The following is a 22,594-nucleotide window of genomic DNA, read 5'->3' as shown; positions in this document are numbered from 1 at the left end:
TTGACCTCTTTCAAACAGTACATAATTACCTCTTTAACCCTTCCAGTCACACAGAACACATTTTTGTGGGTTGGTGCTATGCATTTCAATTTACTTTACTATCCATTGTTTGTCTTGTTTAAAGGCAGAGTACAAGGTTCTCTTTTGTGTCAACTATTTGTTATCATACTTGACTCTTATATCCCAGCATAGTTTTAGAAAACCAGAGTTCATATTTCCCTGTGAAAATGACATTTCGACATTTTTCAGTGTTTGCATAGGCCCTATTTGACGAATTCAATTTGATAAGTTTTATGTACTGTTGGGTACAGAATGATGCCTTGTTCTAGAAAGACGGCAGTGATGTCGGTGAAGTAGGATTTGGACTTGACCGCAAAGGAGCGCAGGATTTCTTTTATGTGATGCTAAGTTCTATGAATTTGACCAGATTCTTTCTAAAGAGATGCCGACGATTTGTTGCAGAAAACAAAAATGATACAAGTCCAATGATACTGAACCTTCAACCTTGCGATAGCAACTTGGGGATCACAGACCGTTTGCAAGGAATCATCATTTGAGTTGTCACCTTTACGGCAGTCGGCCATCATAAGGGTTCCTAGTACTGTATTCGTACGCCACAAACTTTACATCTATACTCTTTCTCCAGTCAGCGACAGTTTCATGAGAATAAGATGATTATTTCTGCAGCAAATATTACCCTCATAAGTTGATGGGTTAAAGGATGTGCTGAAAACACTGTTTATCACTGACTCGATTGTCCTCAAACACTAAGTTCAAGAGTTCCAGCTCTATAGAAGGCAGTACTCCCGCCACTCATGGGAAATCAGTAAAAGTTTTGGTTGTATTTCCCTTTGCAGAGATCATATGCGATTTTTCACGTGAAATACTTTTCTTAAGGAGTATCTTGTTTTACAAGGCCTCATGAACTTGGTGTTTATCCCATAGGCATGTGACACGGAGATCCTTTGTTTGTTAGTCTGAAGCAAAGTTTAATGCGAGCAGAAACAGGTCTACTATGTCATGATCCCATGATTGTTGGCCACGCACTCTCAGGCTTACTCCTCACTCAGAGAATAGTCTCGTTCAAAGATGACAGACAGGCGGCGTTATCATCGTATAATAAGTACCTAGAGAACGAATCCATCTTTACCGCATGCTGATGGGATCATCATTAATCTGAGAATCTCACTTCAAGGTTCTGCCATATCTGTCATTATTCTGTTGGAACATAGAAATTAAAATGAACTATAAATTTTGCATAAAATGCACGGCATCTTATTCTCTCCAATTGTCAGCTTACGATAAAAGGGGTATCCTAGTGCAGCTCTAAATTATCCTGCAATGGAGAACACAAATCTTTAGCACAACAATGACAATTGAATTGAATGTGAAAAAAGGGTACTAGTAGTTTTGTCATTTTGAAGTTTAGCTAATTTTTCAGGAAATAGTTCTTGAACAGTCAATATGAATACGCAAATAGTAAAGAGATGATATCATCCCCTCACAACTTGCCATATGAATACATAAAATGTTAAAATGTTTATTTTTTCATTCACATGCAATTGCGCCCAGGGCTAAAATCCTTACACTGTATATATCTATAAACTAATTATCATTCTAAAGTTATTCAACAAGGAATAACATCATTTGTTACGTCGACGTAGGGCAATTTGTCAATTAGTTACAATAACATCATTGTATTACACTTTAACGACAGAAACAATAATTTCTCTTTTGATTTTTTCGTGTGATCAATGGAAAATTATCTTATTTCATTTATTGTTTTTGCATGGTACAAAAATCCATCAGCAAACCACTTTCAAAAACATTCACATTGAATCATCATAGATCATTAATCATTGTGAGGTGACGACATCAACAGCATATTTATGTCGACTGTACAAAAACTGTTCTATTTTTCTAACAATATTATGTTACATAGGGCCTACTTTGCTCGCGATATAACGAAAAAAAAAACTGCCGGTAACAAAGATTTCGTTGTAAACAGAGTCGACTATATCACAACGCAGTTGCGACTGAGCTTGGGACTGAGATTGATTTTTATTTAAACGATGATAAATCAACAACGTGCGCACACGCACGCCCAGGGCCCCGTTTCATATTGTTATCAGTGACAACTGCTACATTTCTATGACAAATTTGCTTTCAGCCAATCAGATGCAAGGATTTCAGTAGCTTGTAAAAACAATTGTCACTGATAACAAGTTTTATGAAATAGGGCCCTGCCCATACTTACCAAGGGGAAGATATTTGTTGGCTATCACCAGCTGGCCGACCGATATGAGAACTGCTCGTAACCTGTCCTTCTGCTCTTCCGGCTTAACATTTGCCCTCCAACTGAACAACATGTCTTTGGTGCCCTTGATCGTTACTCGAGCTCCCTGTAGGTTGCTCTCTGCGTACCTATTGGTTTCCGCATTGGTGAACCCTAAGGCTAGGCCAAGGCGCTCCACTTCTTGCAAGGGAATTTCGTTGGCAATGCTTGGAAGGACGCCCTCTAGGTTAACTTGAGATGAAACACGTCCTCTCTGTGTTGCAGTACTGACGAAGCAACCAGTAAAAAATAATAATAATAATAATAAACGAAACAGAAATCACTAAAGCAAAAAACGTTCATGCCATATTTTTGTTTTGTTGCATTGATTTTGACTCATAAAAACAAATCAGAAACGCCCTACACCATGCAGTGTAGAAAAAGTTTAGCTAATTATAATGACTTTAATGAACTTTATTTTCTCCACAGCAAACTTAGATTGAAGTGACAGCTCATTATTTTCAAAACATTCAAATGTATAGAGAGTGGATAAGACTCCTGACTTCCAATCGGAGGATCCGAGTTCGATTCCGCTCAGTGCTTACGTCCTTGGACAAAATGTTTTTAGCCACCATGTCCCTCTCGACCCAGGTGTATAAATGGGTATACCTGGCAACACTAGGGCCCTCTGGTAGAGCAGTGGCAACACTGAAGTGACTACCCTGGGTAAAGAAGACCTCATTATTATCATTATCAAAATTAATAATTCTATCAGCAAATCAAACATTGAGTTACCTGTGATATCCGTACCATTTATCTTCATCGTGAAAGCATCACTGCGTCTGATTATAGTAAATATATTTGGAGCATAGGCCGAGAAAATAATATCTTCTGAATGTGTCTATACCCATTTGCTCCTATGTAGTGCGATTTTTACATTCTGTGAAAAATAGAGAAACAAACAAACAACTGCTATTACCATAAAGCCAATGATAACATACAGGTCTATGATGTAAAATTTGCCTTTGTTATCCACGCATTAAAGGTAGGAAAATTTGACGTAATATCACCTTTAGACTCTTTTGTTTTTTTCTCAACCATTATCACAAAGACAGAAATAAGGTCTATTCAAACATTTCGTAAGTGATGTATACTCTTTCCACTCACGCATCATTACTCTCTGATTGAGGTAAAACTGCTTCATCTTCTCTGGCTGTTTGTATGACGTACTTTCCTAGACCGGAAGAAAAGTAAAGCAAAATCATTGACAATTATAACTCACTTTATACTTCAAAGGCACTGTGATACACTGAACAAATTATATCAAAAGAAATTTATTTTTGTAGAACACGTGCACACACACACACACACACACACACACTTATTCAACCAAATTATCAATACAACTGTATTTATACGCTCGTATGAATGATCACACAGGCACACACACACACACACACACATATATATATATATATATACACACACACAGATACACACATAATTATTAGCACAATACAGCTGTATTATAGTTCATAAATCCGACATGTTCTGACAATCAGCAAATCTTTATTGGAACATTAATTTCTTCTATGCTTATAAATCATATCTTATAATCAACCCTATCCAGAATAATTAACAAATGGAAAGTTCAGCGGCAAGCAATATTTATGGCAAACGTTGTTACCCTCGCTAACGTCTGCAAAACTTCATGCATACACTCACCATCTTCAACTCGTTTGGCAAGTCTCACAAGCTTGCTATCCCGCAGATGACCGCACAGCTGTTCTCTCGTACCGCCCTTTGAGAACCATTTGGTGAGCATATCCGCGGTCCCTTGGAAACCGCTTGGTCTGGTCATGTTTGCGTGTTCAAATCTTCGTATCGCTGCATCATTGTAGCCCAAACGAAAACCGACACGTCGTATGCTATCGATTTCAATGTCCTCTGCGATATTATACAGTTCTTCCTCTGTTAAAGATGGTATGCTCATTCTTAGTGAGTATAATGCAAATCAGCTGAATTGTAACGACACTCACTCTAGCCTATTGAAGTGTAATGAACTGGCGACAGTTAACGCTCTACTGCAGTAATAACGTCCTATTTAACCAGTAGCTGCATATTTAATACGCGGAAGTGAGTGTGTGAAACTCGCAACTCGCAAGCGGAAGGAGCGCGGATTCAAAATCTATGGCAAGCCATCCATGCACATAATGCAAACATGACAACATGAGAGCAGAGCATCTACTTCCATCCCATACACCTTGCAGAAGTCTTGACAACTATCAGAAGTTTTTGAGAGTATTATTTGAACACTTTTATGATTACAAACTGCTAAGTTTATATAGACTGAGGATCATGAAAATGGAATTTGGTGAGGTTCATGTGATAATAGGAGCAACTATTCCGAATACCAGTTAAGCGTACCATACATGAACTGCTGCTGGTAGAATTGCGGGGATTCCCCACACTTCCACGGAGCCACTCACATGGCAGTCTCTGCTTGCCACATTAATTTCCTGTTCGTAGGTTTGTGAGTGAAATATGTGTACATTTTAATCATTTGCACAGAGAGGGTTAAAGACCCCCTGTCGAGCATTTCCGGTCCTTGATGGCTTCTGCTGATGTGAACGATGTGTCTCCGCATGTCAAGTTCAGGGGTTGTGTGATTGTAGAATATTATGCATTGGATGTTTTGTAGCCTAATCATTGATCCCCCCTATAATTATTCTGACCCACCGTAAAGCTCCACCCATCAGAAATATGCCTTGTCCTTTATGATGACGCTACCATGATATGGTAAAGTCAAGCAAACAAAATAAGCATATCAATGCCTTATTATATAGTTGATAATACCTGGCAATAACCAGGTGCACCAGCTCATAATAGCAAGCCAGCTTTTGTAATATACCGTTCTCTCAGTCCTATAGAAAAAAAAATCTATCTTATCACTCGACCATCTTAATAGCTTACTATTGTGAGCTTGTGCGTTTGAGCTCGGGCATTGTGGTGCTTATTCTGACTGAACTTATTTTTCCATGACATCATGAAAGGCAAGATAATCTTTATGTTCCATGGATGCAGGAAAAAGATATGTTAAATGTTAAGATATGTTATGTGAATGATTAAAATTCCGTGATTTATCATTTTGATAGAAAAATACAGTGTTTATAACTGGTACGTCTATTCCCATCAGTGCAACTCGACAAGTTAGTGACGGAACTGAATGTTAGGGGACTTTGAAGGCTACTAACTATATCGCATGGTTAAGCGGCAGGAATGCAAGGAGATTCGTATTCTTATTCTTTGTTTCTTTATTTTCTCTTTGAATAACTCATTTTAGCTATGTTCTAAACAACTAGAGTATAATACCTTCACAAACATTGTTTTCATGCGGACATAATGTTGATGGTTGTATACTCTCCTGTAGTCCTTGTTTGATAATCACTTTGTACATTTCTTCCTTCTAAGGAGATATATTGGTGGTGATAATGATGATGATCATTATCAATTACGATTATCATCAATATCGCCGTTATCATTATCATTCTTATTATTTTGGTTGTTATCGTCATCAGCATTTATCAATATTATTTACTCATTGATAGAAACAAAGAGAATCTTAAAAGTTTAAATACATTTTTTCTGACATGGCGAAAGAATCCTTGACATTATATCTCCTTAAGAAGGTAGCGGAGTATTAAACTGCCCTCACATGAGTGCTGTGTCAATAATGTCAACAACTTAAAGGCACGTAGAAATTCTGTTTCCTGAAAATGTTGCAGACTTATTCAATCTTAATGACACGTAAAGCAATAAGAAAAAAAAAAGAGAGGAAAAAAAAAGAAATCTGCATTGAGTAAATCCATTCTTATATTTTGGGGCAAGTATACACATCCCTTTAAATGACCCCAATTCTGGTCACGTGACTCTGACTCGACCTCTCTCGCGTTCCTGTCAGTCCCTAGCTGGCATTTTCCTTAAGCGAATTGCCATGCAGTGGTTACAAATATTCTCCGAAGAACTCATTTCCTTGTGATTCGACTGATGACCTCATCTAGAGCAAAACAGTTCTCTCACCTCATGGAAGAGAGATGAACTCAATTTCCCCACACATATTCAGGAATTCAGGTTTTGTTTGTCCGTTTTGCTCGTCGTGAACAAAGGTATCCAGGAAAATTACACAGGAAACGTTGTAGTCACAGAACCATGTGACTATATAGTTCAACGTTTCCTTATGGTGTTTGATATTAACACAGTACCCATATCAAGTTTGTTGCCGTTTTCTTTTTCCTCCCTATCTCCCTCTCCTACTGTCTGTCTCTTTCTCTGTCTGTCTATCTGTCTCTCTCTCTCTGATCATTATATTTGTGTGTATGTATGTGTGTGTCTGTGTGTCTGTGTGTGTGCCTGTGTCTGTGTGCCTGTGTGAATGTGTGCGGCAACACCTTTAATCAAAACAATTATGGCCATTTGGGAGGAAAATTTTCTCCTCGGGTTTTTATTCCATTTTCAGGGTACTTACATGTATTATACAATGCACGGAACAATTTCTTACAGCTTTGAGCTATGTTAAGCTTCTGACTTGTATGTCTTTCATTTTCATGATGGTGCGGGATCTACGATGGAACAAATTCTCAACGGTGGCGTTACTAGATATTTTTGACTCGACATCGGCCATGTAGGGCCCTATTTCATAAAAGATGTTAAGGATAGCAACTCTTGCTGGAATGGCAACTTCCCACAGCAACAAGAAGCTGGATTCTTATCATGACAATCGCCATTCCAGCAAGAGTTGCTATCATATCAACTTTTTATGAAATGGGGTCCTGTTGTGACGTATATTCTTTCGTCACATTCTGTCCTCACTCGTTGTAATATACAAACTCCAACAACGAGACAAACACACACACACGAGCGCACATACAAAGATCTCCATTTTTTCCACGTTTATTTCAATTAACAGGAGTGACAATATTAGCAATGCAGCATAGTTTTGAAATCTTGCCATATTGTTTGCACAGGCTGCATTCGTGTATCATCTCAATCAATAACGCATAATTACCAGGGGCGGATCAGCAGGAATTCTGTAAAAAGGGGGGGGGGGGGCGCAACTAATATTTCTGATGCCCCTTCCGGGTTTCATTTCATTTTTTTCTTTTTATTTCTGTTGTTTTTATCGAAAAATAAAGGGGGGCGTACGCCGGTTGCGCCCCCCCCCCCCCCCTGGATCCGCCACTGATTACTTTCACATCAAACTTGTACATGAGTTTACAACTACAAGTGATTGGACAAAGAACAAATTGAAAGCAAAGAAACAAATGTAGAATTAGATAGGCTATGCTGAACATACTTATATAGACGCACACGCATACACATGCGTATACATTCATTTTATAACATTGTATGTCCATTATCAGTTATTGTCAGTTAAGTGTATGTAAAGCTTGTAAAAATACATGATAGAATATATTTATGGATGAATTGACTATCCAATGAGATATACATATTTTCTTTTAACATTTTCGACAATCAACCCTTGTCAGGACGTACTTTCGTGACTTGCAGTAAACTAACACATAAAATGCTCTGTTTTTGTTGTTGCTGTAGTTTTATTTTGTCTTAGCGTATTCCTGGTGCTGTTCCCGCGAGCAGTCACAGCTATTTTGTCTGCATTAGCTAATCCTTTTCCTCCAAAATTTCGCAGCTCGTGAGAGCAGGATTCAACCAAGGAAACTAAAAGTGCTACCATCGATATCAGTCGATTATTCATATTGGCGGCAGAGCCGAAAAATTCATGTGTATACCAGGCCATCGTAAATGGAACACATACTGAAGTGCTATTCACCATCTACGTGACATACAGTTGTTCTTATAGGCTTATACTTCTTCCTAATGAGGTATACTTATTGTCATAGTCATCTTGATCACGATGGTGATAGCTCGGCTCCTGCAAGATTGATGTACTAATCAAATGGAGAGCATCTCTTAAGCATTGTTGGAGGAGTTGCTAGCAGCCATCTCTTGTCCGACGTCTGAATCTGCCCTAACATTTGGCGAGCACGATGAACACAGTTTAGAGACCAAAAGTAGCTTGAGCTTGTGGAATCCCCAGACCACCAATACGTGAATCAAAATTACCGCGAAGCAGGCTCCGACAGCTGCTCCTGAGGCCAGTGCTGCCCTGTCCGAGTAATCGAGTATCGGGTAGATGTATCGATTGCCCTCTTCATCCGTGCCCATCGCCGCCCAGTAGATACCCGAGAATGCGACGAAGGCGACGCCGAGACAGAATGGGTAGATGAAATGCAGCACACGCACCACCGTTGCCGTCAAAAAGATTTCGACCAACGCCACAAGTCCGTTCAAGAGGTGGAAGTTGATGTCGTAGTACAGACCGACAGCCCCGGGAACGTGGATGGCGCCCCAGTACAAGACAGAAATAAGGATGCTTGACGTAGCGTAAATGTTGAAGAGAAACCATTGTCCACGTTGGAAGAAATACCATGGGATATCTGCGAGAAGTTACAAACATGATGTTCATTTCTTTTGTGCATCACGTTAGAAACAATTTTGTAAGAGTTGCTTGAGTTGGCAATCGCCATTGCCTTTAGGGTCTCCCATAAGCCTGCACACAATATTTACCAAGTTTCCTTCAGTGAAACATGATTTAAAAAAAAAAAATCCTTTAAATTTCTCGTATTCGAGTATTTTACATTAATTTGCGATATACCAGCAATGTTTACTTCTGAGTTGTTACTCTAATCGACTATAATCGTGATGACTACAGTTTATTCGTTTTGCATCATTAACCATATCAGACAGCTGAGCTTAGTATTACCATTTTGTTTTGTTTTTTTCTTACATTCATTCTTTTTGCCGCACTTTGGCAAGCAAACAAAATTGCGGGCAGAAAATGTTTCATTGCCTGCTGACGAAAGTCGGTGGGATTTTGCGTGTAACTTAGTGGGCAATAAAATGGAATTCTAGTACTTTGTCTCGTCCGTTGCACAGAACGCATGCTATGCTTGCTGCACGAAACAGGGCAGGCAGGAAACGCGGGTATGAGTATAGTCTATTTTCTCTCTCCCCCCCCCCCCCCCTTTGAAATTCAATTTAAGATGTGATTACATTGACTGTCAATATTTACAAGTTTGTTCTGTATAGATGTCTGATTTTTCAATTCAAAATTATATAATGTGAACATTTTTCGGAGGATATGGCATTAATTGTCCTCGCTAGAATCGTACAGTACAATGATAATCCATTCTAGAAAAGAAAAGTAACTACAATAAAAGCGATTAACGTATACGAAGCAACCGCGTACAAACTGCAGGCATTAAACTGCAGTATAGCCTCACCTTCATCAATATTTCTGTCGTTTCTCTGGCACATCATAAAAACGATGAGATTCCAAAGGGCGCAGAAAAGGTATGCAAGCATAATGATGTACCCCCAGTTGGTCAGGTAGATAAAGTAGTAGCCACCAAACGGCCCTCCGGGTCGCACCGACAGAATGAAGTTATAGAGGAAATAGCCGAACAGGTACAACGTCACCACCAGTCGGTAGACCAGGAATACGGCAGAGGGCATGGGACACTGCAGAGATAATATCAAAAGAGAATCTTTAATTTTGAGGACAGAATAACGAAGTATAATAATAATAATGATAATAATAATAATAATAATAATAATAATAGTAATAATGACTACCCTTTTGATTACTCTTCAAAGAAATGATTATTTTATTCGGAACTGTATAGGCTCAGTTAAATTTACAAATATTACTAGAATAAGTTAAAAATTGAGAGACTGCAGATGTGTCACACGTCGGGTGTATAATGATATGAATATAAGTCAATATTGATATATATATGTATATATATATATATATATACATATATATATGAATATGTTTATATATCTGACAATTAAAATATATTATTATTATTATCATTATCATTATTAATATTATGATCCATTATCAAGTATACATAACTAACTACTTAATAATCATGCGGACAAACAAACCGTGTATAGTATAAGCAAATGATATACAGCTGTAAATGTATAATGTTAATTGAGACATTGCTGCGAAGAAGTTATACGAACTCATTGATAGTGACAATTACCAGTAGACAAGGAGGTACCCCTTGTTTCGTCTCGCCAGTCCTCCCCGGTAGACTGTCTAACCAGGGAGGGGAGACGAAATTTGCTGTATAACCAAAGGGTACCGACAGTGTTCTTAAACCTAAACCCATAAGGCCAAGCAGTCACCTAGATGGAGGATATAAAATTCGATTTAAGTCTGTTGTTGTTCTTTTCCTCGCTAATCAAAAGTTCAATTTGACAGAGATACAGCCTATTCTGTATGCCTTTGCTACATGTATGTATACAGGTTGGTGTATCTCCATCCATGAAAGACATATTATGCTGTAAAAATGTGCGTGCTACGAGTTTTCTGTACTAAAGGCCGTGTCACACCTTTCCGGGCAAGCCTTGCGTGCGACTTGCGAAGAACAATTTTTACTACTCGGAGGTCCCCGTAGATGACCCGCACATGGCAGTACCTAGCACGTATCTCACCCGTAGTCGCCCGGAGGTGCGCTCGCAAATCTTTTTATCCGCAACCATGTTTAGGCCCAGTCACACCTTTCCGGCCAAGCAACGGGGGCTTGTTGCGTGTAGGGATTTTCCAGCATACCGGACAATTTCTGAGGGCGGACAAGAATCTGGGCGAGTCAGTGCATGTGTGTTACTATGCTGGACGCGTTCTACTTAAATTCTACTTGCGGGTATACTTTGTGATCTGTGTGCCAGGCGCGTGGGGGCTGACAACTCAGTGAAGCAATTATTCCTCTGAAGGAATGACAGGAGTCCCATAGAATGCCATTATCTTGGCTGCATACGGGGAGTGCGAAGTACCTGCGTGGGAGTTACCTGCGAGATGCTGCCGCTAAGGGCCTCCTACTGGCGTTCTGCGTGGACCTCTCCGGGCATCCCCGCGACTCACCCGGAAAAAATTTTGGTCACGCTCAAAACTTGGCTGCGGTTAAATCGGACTTGCGTGCGCTCCTCCGGGCAACTACAGGCGAGATACGGGGTAGGTACTGTCAGGTGCGGACCAACTACGGAGAGCTCCGGGTAGCAAATTTGTTTACCCGCAAGTCAAGCCGCAAAACTTCTCCAGATACGGTATGACAAGGCCTTTGGCATGTTCAAAATTTGTTCCGAGTGAGTCGTGGGGGTTCGCTCGCAGAGGTACACACAGAACACCAGCAGGAGACACTTACCGCCAGCACCTCGCTGGCAACTCCAGCGCAGGTACTTCTCAGTACCCGTAAGTCGCTCGTAACAGAAAACGGATCGGTTTCAAAGCTCTCACGAAGGTCAAACGGAATGCACGCAAGTAGAAGGTAAGTAGCACGCGTCTAGTAGGTAAGAAACAAGTGCGAAACTCGCAAATATTCTTCTCCGCCCGCGGAAAATTCTCCTGCGTGCTGGAAATTCTCTCCTCGCAACAAAGCCCACGTAGCTTGCCCGGAAAGGTGTGACACGGCCTTAAGCTGCGGACCACATGGCGTGTAGCAGACTGTATACCGGATCGGAAGGGCACATTTCAGCACTCCTATATACCCAACGCCTACAACCAACTACACTGTGCTGTCGGCCTGGTTTTCAACCCACCCTCCAAAACAAACTCGCCGGGAGGAAGGTATTGTATGAGTCACGACTGACAGAGTTTCTATACGATCCATAACTGGAATTGAAAGGGAAATATGCAGGGGGAAAAATTATGACTAAACACGCATAACCATGTAGCTACGTATGGCACACGGAACTGAACTGCAGCCTATGCGTTGCAGAGGGAACTGAAAACATTGTTAGAAAGCCTACTGGATTTTCCTCAGGCGTAAACGAAGACCCATGAATTCAATATGGTTGGTGAAGCTTCTCTAATTCTTCTCACCGCAGCACTATTGTAAACGTTAACGAGCAAACGGTATTAACATGTAATTGCTTAATACAGATGTTAGCTCAGGCTCTTGTGTCAAATAGAAGCTAACATAGTTTATTACGAGAACACATTAAATGATTTGTCTGTGATAGTTTCAAATTTCAATACAGCAAGAAAATCTAATCCATTTAGTACTTCTTTTCTTTTAAAGGAATTTCTTATAAAGTAGGCTGGTTAAAGTACCCTCCACCGTACCAAAAGGTAAAAAATGAATAGATAAAATACATACGTAATATAGGCCTTCTCAACGCAAGTAATAATGTGTAGGCCTATGTCGTTTTTATTCGTCAGTGTTGATTGGGGTCAAGGTCTATCATTCTATTGTAGTGGTTGGTGAATTTTGATTGTGCTACCTGTATAAAGCTGAGACAAATTTCAAGCGAGTGTATCCATGAAACTCTATCCGTTGTCAAGATGAGTAACTACAAGATGTGGGCGTGATATAGAGGGGGCCTACTTCCGGTTTGCTATACACCGTGTATAATGTAACCTATACTTGTTTGCAGCTATAATATAGTGTGTACAGAGTGAAATGTTTTGAAAATACACGTCAAAGCATGTTGATTTTGCTGCAAGTCGGTCATGAATGGCAACAGATCACATAATGTTCGTAAAAAGCTAGAAACCTACTACTTTCAAGAAAGCTGCTGTGGCCTACCGCCATTGCTTTCTCATGCACTATGTTTTTGTTGTCCACGTCAGCTGCCATATCTGACCTTTTGGTTGCGTTCACTAATCGTTAGTGTGCGTTAAGAAGAACCTCTGTTAATGCTATGATGAGAGGTTAATGGTATACGTTAAAAGCACTGGTTTCAGATGATTAAGGACTTCAGGGGTTTATACGTACGGAATCACTAGCTTACCTGGGCCTTCACGAAGACGGACGCTGGCACGCCCCCGAGACCGAAATCGGAACATTTGGGTCGAGAACATTGGCATGATCCTTTCCTCGAAGACATTTTTTTTTTCTTCTCTCAAGCAAGTCCTTGGGTTGCTTTATTTGAATGGCCAGTTTCAGTCAACTTGCAGGTTTGCAGAGAGAAAGCTACCTCAAACTATTATGCTCCAAGATCTTCAGACAGAAGAACGGTCGCAATCACACAAATATCGTACAAGCATGTGCTTTATCACCAAACACTCTTTGAGTCTATAAAGAAGAAGCCGCATGTCTACATGTATACATGCAGCCTACGTAGCGAAAAGCGACTTTGCCAACCAGTGATCTAACGTGATCAAATGCGAAGGAGAAGCAAAACTTCAAAGAAATAACTGTGATGAGATATAACAGACAGGTCTGGGCAGCCTTCTTCCCGTGCGTCACTCTAGTAAATCTTGTGTCTCATAAATCCCTGTGTTCTGGATCACTACATCCTTCCCTTATACCACTTATGGCAGTGATACGCGTATAACGTGTGGAAAACTAAGAGTGCTCCGCAAGCCAACCCAACTTACAAAAGTTTCCTCTCCAGTGAATACAGATAATAGATCTTTGACCTAGTTTAGCCAAGCAGGCCCTCGCGGTATGAATGCGTGGTCGCTCGACCACAACAATTATCATTGTCCCGTTCCAGTATGACGTCAAAAAATATCAGCAGCCGTTACACCTACATGTAATCCGCATGAGTATATCGAAGCATCATATCCATGTCGGAAACAGCGCTCGCTGTAACACTGAAGAATGCATGACGTATTCGTGTATTTCCTTGATGTCATAATTATTTTCTCATATTAAGGGGCCTTACAGGGATAATATAGTTTTGTTTAAGACTGATCATTGCTTCAGGTGTCTGCTTTTTTTTTTAATGAGATAAGGAGATACCTCTAATGAAATATGAAAGATCATGTAATTTCAAGAGGAAACCAACGTTTATTTGATGAAAATTGGTTTTGAAATGGCCAAGATATCCAAACAAAGCGCTCTGAATAAAAGATGGGACCTACCTTTTATTAAGATCACTTTGTTTTACTTTGCTTTTGGATATCTCAGCCATTTCCAAACAGATTTTCATTAAATGAACTTTGAATTCCTCTGGAATTGTATACTCTAACATTTCAAAAGTGGTTTCTTAGTATCTCGCAAAAAGTGAAAAGCTCACATCTCCACCAATACTATGCCATCCCTTAAGCGCCTATATAAAATATGTGTTGGAGGTATAGAACAATAAAGTTTACGGATTTCATTTTGGTTTGTTGTTTCGTGTTTTCAAGAGGCGGAAAAATGACAGAAACTATACCACCTTGAGTTTCCTCCTCACCATGCTTGTTGAAGATGTTGATTGATGACGTAGGCCCTATATTAAAGATTATTAACTTTAATCAATGTTAAAGATGATTGTTTGGTCGTGCCTGAAGCATTTAATCAGAATGGAAAATGGAGCTTTAGAAATTTTATCATATTTAGTTTGCTGTGTTTGTGTATTTTTTTCTCCATTTTTATTACTTATTGCATTAGCATTTATTAGAAACCCAAGGAAGTCGCTCTGAATGATAGTATTTTGGGGAAATGTCCAATAATATTACTATATTACTATATTACTATATTACTATATTACTATAGTATATATATATATATATATATATATATGTGAGGGTCACAGTAATATCAGCACTCACCCCCCCCCCCCTTTCCTGTGATGATTACACTCTCTCAATATATTATGTAGTATTTATATGTATGTTTATCTATTTGATTCTCTATCCACACATGTAGGTGCATGATATATCACAGTACTCTAGTTGTATAGTAGAGGTACATACACGGTGGTGTAAGGTCAGGAGGTAATTTACATAATCATGGGAAACACCCCCCCCCCCATAAGTGGAATCTCCCTGTGAGGGGTAGAAAGCGTGTCCTAAAGTTATTCAGAAGGGGCACCTCCTTTGATCATTCTTGAGAAGGCGTCCAAGCAGGCAACGTCACTTTAATCAACCTGCTCCTGTGGCTGTAGCATAGTCCCGTCCCTCATCCTTTGTACAAAGAAGACACCAAGACTTCTGTCAAGTGGATGGACCCCAGCGCACTGCACATGCTGTAATGTCAGAGCTTCTGTGGGAAAGGGACACGGATTTGCTGTATTCTGCGTCGGACAGTGTTGCGTTGTTATTCGTTGCTTGTTGCGTTGCATCTTGCTATTTTTAAATGTTGCTTTGTTATAGTCACTTTTAACCGTTTGCTTTAGATTCGTTGTCAAAGTTGCTTTAAGTGTTGCGTTTGCTTTTGAGAGTCGTTGTTAAGGTTGTTTTAAGTTTGTTGTTTAAGCTTGCTTTTAACTTTTGTTACTACGTTGTTTTCGGTGTTGCTTTCTTTTGTAGTTGCGTTCGCGTAGTTTTGGGTTTATTTTGTTGCTTTAAGTTTGTTTACGTTTTGTTATTAGTTGTTTTGAATTTGTTATAAGTTGCTCACCGTTGGTTTAAACTCGTTTGCTTTGTGTTCAGTCTAATGTTATAATTCCGGAGTTGTTTGGATTGTGTTTATTTCGAGACACTGCAACAAAGTGGAGTAATAAAGACACCCTTTTTTTTGTAACGGAAACATAGAAAAAATATCTTTGAGCATTCCTTCTTTTCCCAGTCCTTATTAAATAGAACCAGGTGATTGATTTTGTCTAATTGAGTCCGAGTTATTGTAGGTCAACACTGACTGGACGTGTCCAGCCGGTCACATAATTTTGGTGCCGAAACCCGGGATTACTGAAAAGAAGGAAGCTCGCATAGACTTAAACTCTAAATTAATTAATAAATTGATAAGGTTTAAAGAAATAGCAACGCAACACTGTCTAATTAGTCGTCAAGATGGCCTCTCCCATTCCACCGAGTGATGTGAGAACTCCAGCGGACGATCCCCGCAGCATGCCGAGAGCGACGTCGACGCCGGACCAGATGACTTCAGCTACGTGGCAGTATCCAAGGCCAGCTGTAACCCCGCTCCAGATGGCAGGATTTGACCCCGTTCCTGAGCCGACACAGAGACAGGACCAGTTCATTACGCCGAGGCTCGTGGTGTCATATCAAGTCAAGGGTGTCAATGTCTTTACAGGTAAGGGGGGAGTAAAAGTAGAAGATTGGGTGCGTGATATGAAGTATTTCATAGAATCTAAGGGCCCAATGCCACCACAAATGCAGTTCAATGAAATTGTTAGGCATACAGGGGGAAGAGCGAGGGACCTCATCCTGAATTTGGAGCTCCGTGGTGACGAGGAGATGACGCCTGCGCTGGCTTTTCGAGAGCTTCTCGACGAGTATGGGGACCGCGAGTGGACGACGTCACCCATGGCAAGCTTCTATGCCCGAACTCAGCAGGCCAGCGAAACTCCATCCGAGTACGCCGTCGCACTGGAGGCAAAGCTGAGGATCGCACGAGATAAGGGTGATCAAGCGGCCATGATTGAAAAGCCTGTGCGGGACGCCATGCTTACGACCCAATTCATGTTCGGCTTGAGGGACCAGAAGGTCAAGGCTCGTCTAGCCCCGATGAGGCCGAGAGAGATGACATTTCGAGAGCTGCGACGGGAACTGCATGTAATAGAGTCTGAGGAGCGTCTAGCATCTGCCCAAGTGTATAGGCAGGATGTGAAGGAGGCGTCGAGGGAGACGCAGATAATAGAGCAGCTGACGAGGAGTATGCAGGAACTGGCCTCTACTCAGCAACAGCAGATGGACCTGTTCCATAAGGCTATGGAGGACCAGCGGAGGAGGCTGGCTGAATTTGAGAGCCGGATGCAGCAACCATGGACCCCTCAAGGCGGCAGTTGGGAAGGAAGAGGTGGCAGGCAACCACGGCGGAGCGATGCGTGCTACACATGTGGACAGCCGGGACACTTTGCACGGTCATGTCCAAATCGACAGAACTCGCAGGGTTCCCGTGGACCGCAGCAGCAGCAGCCTTTAAACTAGCCCAACCTGCAGATGAGGGGCAATCTGTGGGTTCATTTAACCAGTGCAGCCCTGGTAGGAAGAGAACCAACTACGAGACACAGGTGAAAAGAGGAAATGAAACTGGTGAGGAGCTCGTGGGCCCAGTCAACCACACGACGATTATCGTTCATGGCCAGGAGTGCGAGGCGATTTTGGATACGGGGTCACAAGTTACGACCATCACCTCCGATTATGTGGCTCGACATCCCTACCTCAGCAAGCAGGACATTAAGCCGACTGAGATTAGGATAGAGGGCGCGAACGGGCAGGAAGTCCCTCATAGAGGTTTTATTTCGCTGGATATTGAAATTATGGGGATAGAGGTGAAGTCGGTCCCAGCTTTGGTAGTCCCTGCGATCGGAAAGGGAGGCCACATATCGTGTCTGCTTGGGACTAATGCTTTGCGTGCTTCTCGGGATCGCCTACACTCAAAGTACGGACGTAACTTCATGGAAAAAGTAAAGCCTGTGTCGTCCGCTTGCTTTAATGCATTCCAGGCACTAAACTGCGATGGTTTGGATCTCGCTGACCGGTCGGGAGATGTCGGAGTCGCAAGACTCAAGAGCAGGAAGCCATTTCTCGTCAACCCCGGTGAATACGTCCAAGTCTCTGCAAGAGCTCCGAGGCACACCCATAATCGCTTGTTTATGGCCATGGTTGGTGAATGCAACAAGTTAGGGAGAATAAGCGTTGAATCAGCCTTCACTCCTGTTGCAGATGGTGACCTAAAATTGGTTGTCACTAACAGGTCGACACAACCAGTGACCCTGCGTAGGAACCAGCCAATTGCGAGGTTGGAAGTTGGCAGTCTAGTGCAAGACTCACCGTGGACGACAGAGGCTTCCAATAACAAAAGCAAGGAGTTAACTTCCCCGCACACTGCTACAAATGTTTTGCATCAAGATGTTAGTTCGCTGCCCCCGGAGCTGGACTTACCCACGGGAGAGTTAACTCCTTCTGAATTGGATGCACTACAAGGACTGCTACGAAAGAACGCAGATGTCTTCTCCCAGGGGCCAGAAGACTTCGGCTGTACCAACACTATCGTACACGACATCCCCCTCATAGACCCGACACCATTCCGAATGCCATACAGACGAATTGCACCATCGGACTTCAAAGAGGTAAAGGACCACCTGAGCGAGCTCCAGTCTGCTGGCATCATCAAGCCAAGTAAGAGCCCATTTGCGTCCCCTATTGTCATTGTGCGGAAGAAGGATGGGAAGATTCGTCTATGTGTCGATTACAGAAAGCTTAATACTCGCACCATCCGTGACGCTTTCCCTCTTCCAAGAATTGATGAATCACTAGATGCTCTCAGCAAGGCCAAGTTCTTCACCAGTCTTGACTTGATGGCGGGTTACTTACAGGTGCAGGTGGCCGAACAGGACCAGCGGAAGACGGCGTTTACCACACCGATGGGCTTGTTTGAGTACACGAGGATGCCGTTCGGCCTGATGAATGCACCGGCCACTTTTCAGCGCCTGATGAGCACGGTGTTCGGAGACATGAATCTGAGTGAGGTACTTATCTATCTAGATGACGTCATCATATTCAGTTCGACGTTACAAGAACATCTAAGCAGGCTGGAACGTGTCTTCTCACGCCTGAGAGAGCATGGGTTAAAGCTCAAACCCAGTAAGTGCCACATCCTCAGGAAAGAAGTGAAGTATCTTGGTCACGTGGTGTCTGAGCATGGAGTGGCAACCGACCCTGAGAAAATTGAGTCTGTCCGAGACTGGCCGGTACCCAAGAACAAGAGGGAGGTACGAAGTTTTCTTGGCTTTACAGGGTACTATCGCAGGTTTATCAAGGACTATGCGAAGATCGCCAGACCGCTGTTCTCCCTGGTTGGAGGCAAAAATGGAACTGGGAAGCGAGCTCCAGTTACAGATGTCTGGACCAGCGACTGCCAGGCTGCATTCGAGTCCTTGAAGAGACTGATGATTTCTGCCCCCGTTCTCGCTTACCCCGATTTCGAGTCCCCCTTCATCCTACAGACAGACGCCTCTCTCGATGGACTGGGAGCCGTGCTTGCTCAAATACAAGATGGTAAGGAGAGGGTAGTGGCCTACGCCAGTCGAAGTCTTTCACCAGGGGAGGTTAGATATCCAGCACATAAGCTCGAGTTCAAGGCCCTCCACTGGGCAGCAACAGTGAAATTTCGCGACTATGTCTATGGCAGGAAAGTCACAGCGGTAACGGACAACAATCCGTTAACTTACATTCTGGGGAAGGCGAAACTCGATGCACATGGGCAGCGATGGGTGAGTGACTTGGCGCAATGTGATTTGCACATTGAATACAGGTCTGGGAAATCCAACGAGAACGAGGATAGCTTGTCTCGAATCCCCTCCTCAGAAGTACAGCACACTCTAGACATGTCCCTGGGTACCACAAAAGAGCAAACGAAGGATGACTCACCCTTGCATCAGGCGGCAGCCAGTCACAACGTTAATGTCACACCTGCAGAGCAACAAGATGATGGCTCATCTACATTGTTAGCAGGCGTAGATGTGGAAGAGCTTGCACAGCTGCAGAGAGAGGACGTCATTATCAGCCGAGTCGTCGAGCTCCTTCAAGCCGGACAGAGACCAGCCTCACGTCAGTTGCGAAAGGAAGCAATCGTTGCTCGCTTGCTGCTTCGACAGTGGGATAGACTGCATGTGTGCGAGGATGGCGTACTGTGGTATAGTAGAGGAGATCGTAGACTACTCGTTCTGCCTAAAGGTCTGAGGAAGCTGGCTCTCCGTAGGGCACATGTTGAAATGGGTCATCTTGGACTTGACAAGACTTTGGCACTCATGCAAGACAGATTCTACTTACCTGGCATGAAGACGATCGTCCAGCAGTACATCCAGAGGTGTCGAAGATGCACTGTCCGGAAGACGACAGAAGCAAAGTCCAAGGCTCCACTTCAACCCATTAAGTCAAGCAGGCCACTTGAACTGGTATGTATCGATTTCCTTAGTTTGGAGACATCACGGGGAGGCATAGAGAATGTTCTGGTGGTCACGGATCACTTTACTCGCCACGCCCAAGCTTTTCCTACTAGAGACCAGTCTGCTCAAACAGTGGCTAGGACTTTGTGGAGCAGGTACATAGTTCACTATGGCATACCTGAACGCATCCATAGTGATCAAGGCAGGTGTTTTGAGGCAGCTCTAGTACGCGAGTTATGTGAACTACTTCACATACAAAAGAGCAGGACAACGCCGTATCACCCACAGGGGAATGGAATGACCGAACGTTTCAATGGTACACTCCTTAATATGCTAGGAACACTGGAGCCATCGCAGAAGCCGAACTGGAAGGAGCACGTTGAGTCTCTCACCCACGCATATAATTGCACCAAACACGCATCAACAGGGTTTTCCCCATTCTTTTTGATGTTTGGAAGAGAGCCACGTATCCCCCTTGACCTCATCGGCACACCTCCGGAAGATGACGACAAACCCATTCTGAACTATGTCGACGAGCTTCGCCACACTCTCCAAGAGGCTTATCAAAACGCCCAGGAAAATGCCGAAAGTGCTCGAGCCAAGCAGAAAGGCACATATGACAAGAAAGCCCAGGATGCTCCCTTTGAACATGGAGATAAGGTACTCGTAGCACATAAGGCACTGATAGGTCGTCAAAAGCTGGCTGACAAATGGGGTGAGTCCCCGTACACCGTGATACGCAGGCTGCCAGACCAGGATGTCTACACTGTCAGAGAGGACAGTACAGGCAGAGAGCGGACTCTTCACAGGAATATGCTGACTGCGTGCACATTTTTGCCGGGTAGCAGTGAAAGTGAAGACGATGCTGATGAAGACAGTACAGATGTATCGAGTGAAGAGGATGTCAGTATTGCTCATGTGGACCCAAGTTCGAGTCATCCTCCAGGGAAGAAGCGCAGTGAAGTCGATGCAAATCGTCAGCGGCGCTCATCGAGAACACGACGATCTCCCCAAAGATATGGAGGCCCAACCTCTTCCCTCAGGGTGCAACAAATACGACCTCGACTAAATTCAATTTAAATGTTGTTGTTTTCTTATCTACATTGTTGAGGACAACAATGGTTTTAAACGGTGGCGAATGTGAGGGTCACAGTAATATCAGCACTCACCCCCCCCCCTTTCCTGTGATGATTACACTCACTCATTATATTATGTAGTATTTATATGTATGTTTATCTATTTGATTCTCTATCCACACATGTAGGTGCATGATATATCACAGTACTCTAGTTGTATAGTAGAGGTACATACACGGTGGTGTAAGGTCAGGAGGTAATTTACATAATCATGGGAAACACCCCCCCCATAAGTGGAATCTCCCTGTGAGGGGTAAAGCGTGTCCTAAAGTTATTCAGAAGGGGCACCTCCTTTGATCATTCTTGAGAAGGCGTCCAAGCAGGCAACGTCACTTTAATCAACCTGCTCCTGTGGCTGTAGCATAGTCCCGTCCCTCATCCTTTGTACAAAGAAGACACCAAGACTTCTGTCAAGTGGATGGACCCCAGCGCACTGCACATGCTGTAATGTCAGAGCTTCTGTGGGAAAGGGACACGGACTTGCTGTATTCTGCGTCGGACAGTGTTGCGTTGCCTCTTGTTATTCTTTAACCGTTGATTTCCGTTGTTTCAGTTTGCTTTTAACTTTTGTTATTCGTTGCTTTTGCGTTGCCTTTTTGGTAGTTTATTTCAGTGCTGCCTTTACGTTGTTTTAAATTTGCTTTTAGTGTTGTTTTGTTATTAGTTGTTTTTAATTTGCTATAAGTTGCTTTTCGTTGTTTTAAATTCGTTTGCTTTGTGTTCAGTCTAATGTTACAATTTTGGAGTTATTTGAGTTTTGGCTTAGTTTGAAATACTGCAACAAAGTGAAGTAATAAAGACACCTTTTTTTTTGTAACGGAAATACAGAAAAAATATCTTTGAGCATTCCTTCTTTTCCCAGTCCTTATTAAACAGAACCAGGTGATTGATTTTGTCTAATTGAGTCTGAGCTATTGTAGGTCAACACTGACTGGACGTGTCCAGCCGGTCACATAATTTTGAGCATTCCTTCTTTTCCCAGTCCTTATTAAATAGAACCAGGTGATTGATTTTGTCTAATTGAGTCTGAGCTATTGTAGGTCAACACTGACTGGACGTGTCCAGCCGGTCACATAATTTTGGTGCCGAAACCCGGAATTACTGAAAAGAAGGAAGCTCGCATAGACTTAAACTCTAAATTGATTAATAAGTTGATAAGGTTTAAAGAAATAGCAACGCAACACTGTCTAATTAGTCGTCAAGATGGCCTCTCCCATTCCACCGAGTGATGTGAGAACTCCAGCGGACGATCCCCGCAGCATGCCGAGAGCGACGTCGACGCCGGACCCGATGACTTCAGCTACGTGGC

At 42.5% G+C, this 22,594-nt stretch overlaps 2 protein-coding genes across 2 annotated transcripts; both read right to left on the bottom strand.

Annotated features, from left to right (window-relative positions):
- Positions 1 to 1,331: 1,331 nt before the first annotated feature.
- Positions 1,332 to 4,370, bottom strand: LOC139738526 (uncharacterized). Its single transcript, XM_071649149.1, has 4 exons — positions 4,001 to 4,370; positions 3,443 to 3,509; positions 2,258 to 2,562; positions 1,332 to 1,336 (listed from the first exon to the last, which is right to left on the bottom strand). Exons 1-4 carry the CDS (start codon positions 4,266 to 4,268, stop codon positions 1,332 to 1,334), a joined length of 645 nt encoding a protein of 214 aa, XP_071505250.1. The 5' UTR covers positions 4,269 to 4,370.
- A 3,893-nt stretch (positions 4,371 to 8,263) lies between these two features.
- LOC139738525 (protein rolling stone-like) lies at positions 8,264 to 13,252 on the bottom strand. The gene is made up of 3 exons (XM_071649148.1): positions 13,157 to 13,252; positions 9,637 to 9,874; positions 8,264 to 8,790 (listed from the first exon to the last, which is right to left on the bottom strand). Exons 1-3 carry the CDS (start codon positions 13,250 to 13,252, stop codon positions 8,264 to 8,266), a joined length of 861 nt encoding a protein of 286 aa, XP_071505249.1.
- Between the last annotated feature and the right edge of the window lie 9,342 nt (positions 13,253 to 22,594).

Source organism: Diadema antillarum, unplaced genomic scaffold (assembly GCF_040938485.1).
Source record: "Diadema antillarum isolate AM-2024a unplaced genomic scaffold, OU_Dant_1.0 seq00000752_RagTag, whole genome shotgun sequence".
Lineage (NCBI taxonomy): Eukaryota > Metazoa > Echinodermata > Echinoidea > Diadematoida > Diadematidae > Diadema > Diadema antillarum.
The sequence above is the reverse complement of the archived record's forward strand: the minus strand, read 5'-3'. Positions and strand labels throughout refer to the sequence as shown.

Coding starts and splice junctions, on each gene's coding strand:
- LOC139738526 (XM_071649149.1), bottom strand. CDS start 4,268: ATGAGCATACCATCTTTAACAGAGGAAGAACTGTATAATATCGCAGAG. Junction 3,510..4,000: donor TGCCAAACGAGTTGAAGATG/GTGAGTGTATGC, acceptor CTTCCGGTCTAG/GAAAGTACGTCATACAAACA. Junction 2,563..3,442: donor CAATCAGAGAGTAATGATGC/GTGAGTGGAAAG, acceptor TTGCTTCGTCAG/TACTGCAACACAGAGAGGAC.
- LOC139738525 (XM_071649148.1), bottom strand. CDS start 13,252: ATGTCTTCGAGGAAAGGATCATGCCAATGTTCTCGACCCAAATGTTCC. Junction 9,875..13,156: donor CCGTCTTCGTGAAGGCCCAG/GTAAGCTAGTGA, acceptor TTATCTCTGCAG/TGTCCCATGCCCTCTGCCGT. Junction 8,791..9,636: donor CGACAGAAATATTGATGAAG/GTGAGGCTATAC, acceptor AACTTCTCGCAG/ATATCCCATGGTATTTCTTC.